At 45.1% G+C, this 9,178-nt stretch overlaps 1 protein-coding gene across 1 annotated transcript; it reads right to left on the bottom strand.

The window, feature by feature from the left end:
• Positions 1–1,782: 1,782 nt before the first annotated feature.
• LOC116677630 (E3 ubiquitin-protein ligase Hakai-like) lies at positions 1,783–8,562 on the bottom strand. Its single transcript, XM_032507987.1, is given in 7 exon segments — positions 1,783–3,042; positions 3,045–3,100; positions 4,364–4,437; positions 4,530–4,613; positions 5,376–5,482; positions 6,240–6,407; positions 8,527–8,562. Coding segments are annotated over 7 exon segments (1,458 nt in total). The 5' UTR covers positions 8,540–8,562; the 3' UTR covers positions 1,783–2,086.
• Positions 8,563–9,178: the final 616 nt, after the last annotated feature.

Below are 9,178 nucleotides of genomic sequence, written 5' to 3'. Positions count from 1 at the left end.
TGTTTTTACTTGTCACAAAAAAATGGTCCTTCAAAATAAGACGTTAAGAATTTCAAAAACCTTGAGAAAAAACACCAAAAACCTAAGAAAAAAGTTTGAAAAAGAGACATAAATGTTGGAAAAAGCGATAATATTGTTTAAAAACAGTTATGTTTTTAACCCTCGTGTAGTCTTTGGGTCAAATTGACCCGTTTTCAGTAAAATTTTTGTTTTTACTTGTCCCAAAAAAATGGTCCTTCAAAATAAGACGCCCGCATGCTTACATAGTTGACATTAAAAATCAAGTAGGGGCACATTTAGCCACAGAATCAATATTTTCACACATTTTCTCTGTGACAAGTGAAAAAAAACAGCTGCTTTTCATAAATTCATTGCACTTTTGGACAAAACTATTTTCAATCTCCATCTCCTTTCTCCAAACTGTCTCCAAGTAACAGGTTTTCTGTCATTTGACCTACTTTCTGGGTAAAAAAAAAGCAGAAATTATGTATTATTTTGGACAATAAGTTGAGATCAGAGATCACAGACTGGTGTGCCAACGTTGAGCCTGTTTCAAAACCACTTAAAAAAAATTACAATGCTATAAAATAACCCAAATCCGGGTGTGATCCAGGTCTGCATCGGTCCCGAGAAGACGCCTAGCTGGACTAGCTCATAAGGAAGAAGAAAATGGAAGAAGTTCAAGATGGCGGTCGGTCTCCCTCGGTCTGGGACCCTGTGCAAGATCTCACCTAGAGGTGAGGGATCAGCCCAGAACTACACGGCAGGACCTGGTCAATCACCGCAGTCCCAAAGAAAACCATCGGTAACGGACTAGGTCAAGGTCCCCCTGCTCAAGCCAGAGCATGTCCAGGCCCAATGACCGTCTGGGTGACCCTGCGGGGGAATGGGACAAGGTCATGTGGTCTGAGGAGACAGAACAACTCCCCTCCGGTGTTCGGAGGAGCAAGGAGGATGGGGGCAACCCCAAGAACACCATCTAAACCGAGAAGCATTAGCCTCTTTCTTTGGGGGGGGGGGGGGGGGGGGGGGGGGTTCTGCAAAGGGGGACGAGACGACTGCACCGCAATGAGGGGAGGACGGACGGGGCCATGTATCGCAAGATCTTGGCCCACAACCTCCTTCCCTCAGTAAGAGCATTGAAGATGCGGGGGTGGCTGGGTTTATTAGCGTGACAACGACCCGAAACCCAAATCCAGGGACACTAAGGAGTGGGTCCTGGAGCGGCCTAGCCAGTCTCCAGACCTGAACCCGATAAAACCCCTTTTGGAGGGAGCTGAAAGTCCGTATCGCTCAGCGACAGCCCCAAAACCTGAAGGATCAGAGGAGAAGGTCTGTATGGAGGAGCAGACCTGGTCCAGAACCACAGGACACATGTGATCTCTGGAATTGCAAACAAAAGGTTGCTGAACCAAATATTAAATTCTGCTTTTCTGGTGTGTCAAACACAAATTGTTTAAAAGTCATACAAAGGGATTTTCTGGATTTTTGTTTCAGATCCCGTCCCTCACAGCTGGAGTGCGCCTATTGAAACCGAGTGAAAAGCAAAGTGGCAGACACGTGAGAAGGAGGACTTCAACCTCGGGGGACATGAGCTTTGAAAGAACCAGACACATCCAAGGGACCGACAGAACGTCTTAAAAAAAGTGTCCATTTCCAAGGGGTCTCCTTTCATAAAACGCCTTTTAATGAGGGAACGAAATGGCTTAAAAATGAATTCAATGTTGGAATAATTGTTCTGAATGACATCCAAGGCCAACACACAAAGATGAGAAGCACATCTGCTGTTACAAATTTATTGGGAAGTAGTTAGTATCTTTCAATGTTCAGTACATGTGCGTGGAATCAGCTGACATTTATACAGAAATATTTACCATACACTATAAAAAAGAAAAAGGGACATTGCTGCGCTTCTCCAAGTCTATTGTATTTTCAGCGGGAAGTTCAGGACACTTAACTAAAATGTGCAGCACATGCACATTTTCTTGGGGGCTAATGTCGTATCCAAGTCCTGCACCCGGTACCCCTGAGGGTCTCCGATCCCATTATCCAGACCGGTGGCACGGAACAGAAGGACACACTCAGTTTACTGGTAGTAAGGCCGGTAGCGGCCCTGATCTGGGTGGTGTGGTCCGGGCATCTGGCCCTGGGGGGGAGGGCCCTGCATTCGCGGAGGCGGGGGCCCTCTCGGAGCGGGCCACATCCCGGGACTGAGCCCTCCCGGCTGGCTGAACGGGGGACTGAGGGTACCCTGGTCTTCGGGGAACTGCTGCATGGAGTTGGGGTTGTAATGGTGAGGTGGGGGGGCGTTGACAGGGGGGCCACTGTGCTGTGGCGGAGGCCCCGGGGGCGGGTGGTTCATGTAGGGGGGCATCTGGCCCATGATGTGCCCCGGTGGCGGGGTGATGGGTGGTGGAGCCGAGGACATGGGGGGCGGAGGGGCCTGGTTGTACACCATATGTGGTGTACCAGAGGCCTGGGGGGGATGCTGCATGGGGTGGTTGATAGGGGGCGGTGGGGGGGGCGGCGGGCCGAAGTGCTGCTGCGGGGGGGCCATCATGTGGTGAGAGTGGGACACTACAGGCGGCTGCCCAGGGTAGTCCCCGGGGTGGTGGTGGGGTGGCTGAGCGGGGCCCAGCCCACCAGGGAGGGGGTCTCGAGACGAGGAGTCGTCTTGGATGGGCACGGTGATGAGGTTGCTGTGCTTACGGGTTGTTACCGTGGCGATGCGGAACGTCTCGGGACCGAGAGCGCTCGGGGGCGGGGCTTCGTGGGGTGTCGGCGGGGGCGGCTGGCCGTAGGGGTCGTGACCGCCGTGCTGGAGCGGGTTCGGGAGGTGCACGTGGTTCTTGGGCAGGTGAGGCGGAGGCACGCGGAAGCGGTCCGGGACCTCGGACGCGGGGGGGGGCAGGTGCACGGGCTCCGGTCGGCCGGCGGAGGACTTGGCGGCCCTCATGTGGCGGTGGTTGACGTGGGCCTGCAGGTCCCGCTGGGACAGGTAGGTGCGCTTGCATCCCGGCACAACGCTGCACATGTAGAGCGCCCCCGCTGGCTCTGCTCGATGCGCTGCACCAGGTCTGTGCAGTTGTACATCGTGAGGCTGGACACGGGGACAGACGTAAGGGGGTAGTAAGACACATCAAAAGACCACAGACCCCTTTAGTAAAATACTCAGGGTCAGGAAATATCGTTACACCTGATTCCCCACATCTATAATCCAGGATGTTCACACTGTAAGGTCTCGCAATGGTCACCACGTCACATCAGAACAGTGAAAATGTCTCACAATGTCTCACAATGTCTCACAATGTGTGAAAATGTCTCACAATGTCTCACAATGTCTGAAAATGTCTCACAATGTCTCACAATGTCTGAAAATGTCTGAAAATGTCTCACAATGTCTGAAAATGTCTCACAATGTCTGAAAATGTCTCACATTGTCTCACATTGTCTCACATTGTCTCACACTGTCTGAAAATGTCTGAAAATGTCTCACAATGTCTGAAAATGTCTCACAATGTCTCACAATGTGTGAAAATGTCTCACAATGTCTCACACTGTCTGAAAATGTCTGAAAATGTCTCACAATGTGTGAAAATGTCTCACAATGTCTGAAAATGTCTCACAATGTCTGAAAATGTCTCACATTGTCTCACAATGTCTCACATTGTCTCACAATGTCTCACTTTGTCTCAAAATGTCTGAGAATGTCTCACAATGTGTGAAAATGTGTGAAAATGTCTCACACTTTCTCACAATGTCTGAAAATGTCTCACAATGTCTGAAAATGCCTCAAAATGTCTCACAATGTGTGAAAATGTGTGAAAATGTCTCACAATGTGTGAAAATGTCTCACAATGTCTCACAATGTCTCACACTGTCTGAAAATGTCTGAAAATGTCTGAAAATGTCCGAAAATGTCTCAAAATGTCTCAAAATGTCTCACAATGTCTCACAATGTCTGAAAATGTGTGAAAATGTCTCACAATGTCTCACACTGTCTCACAATTTCTGAAAATGTCTCACAATGTCTGAAAATGTCTCACAATGTCTGAAAATGTCTCACAATGTCTGAAAATGTCTCACAATGTCTGAAAATGTCTCACAATGTCTCACACTGTCTCACAATGTCTCACAATGTCTGAAAATGTCTCACAATGTCTCACAATGTCTCACAATGTCTGAAAATGTCTGACAATGTCTCACAATGTCTCACAATGTCTCACAATGTCTGACAATGTCTGACAATGTCTCATTGTCTCACAATGTCTGAAAATGTCTCAAACTGTTTGACAATGTCTGACAATGTCTCACAATGTCTCACATTGTCTCAAAATGTCTCACAATGTCTCAAAATGCTCACCCGGGGCACATCTTCTCTCCCTTCTTCTCGTGGAGCAGAGCACAGTCGTAGCAGAAGACGTGTTTGCAGGGGATCTGAGGAGCCAGAGGACAACTATCAGACATGTCCACATGTTTCCGATTGGCTGCAAACACACACACACGAGTCCGGTCTCCAAAATACGTACCATGCGTCCGTAGAGCTGGATAGGGAGACCACATTTATCACAGAAGTGGATCGGTACTTCATCTCGTTCTCCAATCAGATTTAACTGTTGGAAAAGAGGAAAAACAGCACAGGTAATTACCATTAAAAACAGTCAAGCAACCATACAAGCGATTTACTCACTTTCGGTTGCGTTTGAATCCTGACGTTTTTGGCTTTACGGAGGTCTTTTCCGGGTCTTTCTAGCCTCTACAGGGGGTTTTCTATCCAGGCTGGAACTTCAGCCTCTTTGGGCTTTAAATCCATACTGTTATATCCAAGATTGGTCCACTTTATGTCCATAATTCATCGCGTTTTGGCTCATTTCTGCCGCTGGCTCGCTCCTCCGTCTCTCTCTCTCTCTGTCTGTCCTGTCTACTTTTCAGGAAGTGCATGCCCATATATGGGAGATAAAGGCACCCCTCTTGTATGGAAGGCCAGAGGGGACAAAAAGGCCTATAGGCTCTACGGAAGGCCAAATGTAGAAGTAGAAAGTGGTGGCGTGAAAAGAAAAGACTCGAGTAAAAGTACAAGCACCTCAGATTTGGACTGAAGTACAGAGCTGGAGTAGATGTACTTAGTTACATTTTAAATAAATGAATAAATGTAACTCACGTTTTTTGGGGGTTTTATGCCATTTTAACGGTGTAATACTGCTTAAAAGACATGTAGGAGCTCTTGATAAGGGTTACAGCGTCCTACTGGAGGAAGTGTACAGTCCCAATCTGGTCCTCAGGTAGCGAGGAGAACATTTTTGTGGCCCTCTTTAACCCAGATGTTGCCCGTCCCTGGTCTACGCCCCCCCCCCCCCCCCCCACGGGTGATGTACCTTATAGTCCCAGAACAGTGCCTGGGGGAACCTCCTCTGAGTTGCAAACACGTCCCCAGCTTTAGCTCCACAGTCGAACCTCTCCTCCTGCTTGAAGCCGAAGGTGTCTGGAACACACAGGGCCCAAATATCAATCATCTAACGCAGGAAAACAACGAAGAAGATACTTCAGCACCAACAAATAGGAATGCTCCAGTAACACTGCATTTGATGGAACAATTGAGGAGACTGTTGTATGTGTGTATGATCCTTTGTGTCCTTTGTTATTACAGTCTACGGTTGCAGGAAAAAGCGAACACTGAGCTACTTTAAGCCTCTCTTATTTGAGGCTCCTTTTACCAAAATCCTGGGAATTGAATTCCCTCATCGTCAAGTATTACTTCATCACATTTCTGTGATTTTGATTCATGGATAGCTGAGTTTTTTTATCCCTTCTTATTTACGTTGAAAATGACAGATGAACGTTTTGTTTTCAAGTGCGCTACAAGAGCAGAGTCCTCCGCGTGGCCTTTGAGTGAAGAACGGCGGCGACAAAAACTGGGATTTGGACTTGTGAGCTGGTGTGCATCTCTCGGGGGAACGGCAGAGCTGGTAACTAGTGTGTGGTAGAGCAAGTGGGAGAGCAAGTGAGCATCTCCTCGAGTTCATGGAGAAGGCGTACCAGGACATAAGTAGGAGGGAGTGAGACTCTCCCAAGCAAGTAGCTAAAAAACCTGTTGCGTCGATTCAATGCAGAACCACAAATGAGACGTTCCACGTCATGAGGACATTTGGCAGAAGTCAAACTTCTGACCCTGACACTGATTGAAAGACACTAACGAGACACTAACGAGACGTCCTCGGCTACCTGCAGAATGTGCCTACCGTCTACTCCGGCCTCGCTTTTGCACGGCCTGCCGCCGGGTCTCTGGGTGCGGGGCGGAGGTTTGCTCCTTACGGGCTGCTTGGATATGAGCTTGATGGGGATCCGTCTGCGGACATCTGGGCCCCCCAAAATCCCAGAACCATCACTTCCTTGGAGATCATTGTCTGCTGGGGGGTCGGGAGGGGGGGGGGGGGAGGTAACACACAAGGCAAGGCATTTCAGCAACGGGGCAATTCAAAGTGCTTTACACAAAATCAGTTAAACAGATAAAACACAAGTACAAACAGTTAAAAATTATAAGCATTAAAAACCAATAAAACACATGAATAGACAGTTAAAAACTAAATAGGAGTGACTTTCTCTGTATTAATTATCTGACTTCCTCTGTATTAATTATCTGACTTTCTCTGCATTAATTATCTGACTTTCTCTGCATTAATTATCTGACTTTCTCTGCATTAATTATCTGACTTTCTCTGTATTAATTATCTGACTTTCTCTGTATTAATTATCTGACTTTCTCTGACTTTCTCTGCATTAATTATCTGACTTTCTCTGACTTTCTCTGCATTAATTATCTGACTTTCTCTGTATTAATTATCTGACTTTCTCTGTATTAATTATCTGACTTTCTCTGTATTAATTATCTGACTTTCTCTGCATTAATTATCTGACTTTCTCTGCATTAATTATCTGACTTTCTCTGTATTAATTATCTGACTTTCTCTGTATTAATTATCTGACTTTCTCTGCATTAATTATCTGACTTTCTCTGCATTAATTATCTGACTTTCTCTGTATTAATTATCTGACTTTCTCTGTATTAATTATCTGACTTTCTCTGACTTTCTCTGCATTAATTATCTGACTTTCTCTGACTTTCTCTGCATTAATTATCTGACTTTCTCTGACTTTCTCTGCATTAATTATCTGACTCTCTGCATTAATTATCTGACTTTCTCTGCATTAATTATCTGACTTTCTCTGCATTAATTATCTGACTTTCTCTGCATTAATTATCTGACTTTCTCTGACTTTCTCTGCATTAATTATCTGACTTTCTCTGCATTAATTATCTGACTTTCTCTGCATTAATTATCTGACTTCCTCTGCATTAATTATCTGACTTTCTCTGTATTAATTATCTGACTTTCTCTGTATTAATTATCTGACTTTCTCTGACTTTCTCTGCATTAATTATCTGACTTTCTCTGTATTAATTATCTGACTTTCTCTGACTTTCTCTGCATTAATTATCTGACTTTCTCTGTATTAATTATCTGACTTTCTCTGCATTAATTATCTGACTCTCTGTATTAATTATCTGACTTTCTCTGCATTAATTATCTGACTTTCTCTGCATTAATTATCTGACTTTCTCTGACTTTCTCTGTATTAATTATCTGACTTTCTCCACATTAACTATAAAAAACACTACTTTTGAGTCCTTTAGTGCAATGACTTTAAATACCCCCACACAACTATTCAACGTGGACTCAGAGGCCATGCCAGCACCGAGTCAGAATCACACCCTTTTGATTAAATAGTTACCTGAGGGTACACATTTGGGAGCACATCTTCACCACCCAAAGTTAGCAACATCTGATGACGTATTTTAACTTCACCAGGTCAAAGTACGCCACGTGAATGTTGTGCTAGTCATTTACCGAGACCTTAGCAGTCTGGCTTTAGAGCCACATATCGAAAGCTGAGAGGATTCCCTCAAAAAATAGAGCATAAACACTCTTAAGTCAATCAGCGTTGTGTCAGCTCTCAGGCTAGTTAGCATGATGCTAACGTTGGTGATGTATGTAGCATTCGCAGCCCCGGGTCAACCGCAGCTAGCCTAGCTAGCGGCTAACTACGCCTACTAACGTGTAGAAAAACTACATTTTTGCCTTTCAAAGTACGCTCATAACGGTGTGTGTACACGGCTGGCACGTCGTACGTGATCTCACAGATTCATTTAATACGTAACGTCAACTTTTGGGGAACACAAGCGTTCCAGTGCTAGCTACTCCATCGCTAGCTAGCGTTAGCTAAAGCTAGCTAGCTAGCTACTCCGTCGCTAGCTAGCTTTAGCTAACGCTAGCCTCGTTAGCCATGTTAGCTTAACGTTAACGTTGCTATGGGATGTACGCGATGTCGTAGCAAACCTGTCTACAGAGAGGGTGATATGTCGTTAATATAAGAACTAGTACAACAACAACAACTATCCATAATAATAATAATAATAATAATATAAATAAGTTTGCTAACGTCCGCCCCGCTGGGCGTTTAGCTCACCGCTTTGGTCCATGGTCGGATCCTGAACGCAATGCATTGTGGGACAGCGAAGGCGACGAGAAGAGGCGAAAAAACCCCGGAGAGAAGAAGAATATGTAGTCGTTAACAACAATAACAATAACACCTTTTATTTAACGGGCTTTTCTAAGCACTCAAGGTCAATTTGCAGACACTAAAAGACAGGTACAAGGACGAGAAAAGTATAAACGTGTTAAAACGTTGAAATTGACCGATTCTGCTGCCAATAAATTACTTTTAATTCCTATTATTTGTGATGAATCCCTGCTTTCTGATTGGCCAAAATGTGGAAGCAACAAGCAATGGCAATGAGGTTTTGGAATCCGACTCGGAGCTGAGTATTTAACTGTGAAACTGAATCCCTGTTGGATATTCAACGCTGAAAATTAAACATCACAGCTGCGTTAAAAAAAACAACGTTTTATTTTGGAAAAAAAACCCACGTGATCGGAATTTAGGTGGTTGGAAGTTTTGGCTCTACGAAGTTTGCCCCACAGGTCATTTCAAGTTGTGCAACTTTCAAAAACTTGATAGCAAAATAGCCTATTATTTGTTTAGGGTTTACAGAGTCAAGTAGTCAGTGACACACGCATAAATTAATCAATAAAAATTGGATTGCCAATGACACTGGCAC

Source organism: Etheostoma spectabile, unplaced genomic scaffold (genome assembly GCF_008692095.1).
Source record: "Etheostoma spectabile isolate EspeVRDwgs_2016 unplaced genomic scaffold, UIUC_Espe_1.0 scaffold00005448, whole genome shotgun sequence".
Taxonomy (NCBI): Eukaryota; Metazoa; Chordata; class Actinopteri; order Perciformes; family Percidae; genus Etheostoma; species Etheostoma spectabile.
This window is presented reverse-complemented; position numbering and strand designations above follow the sequence as displayed.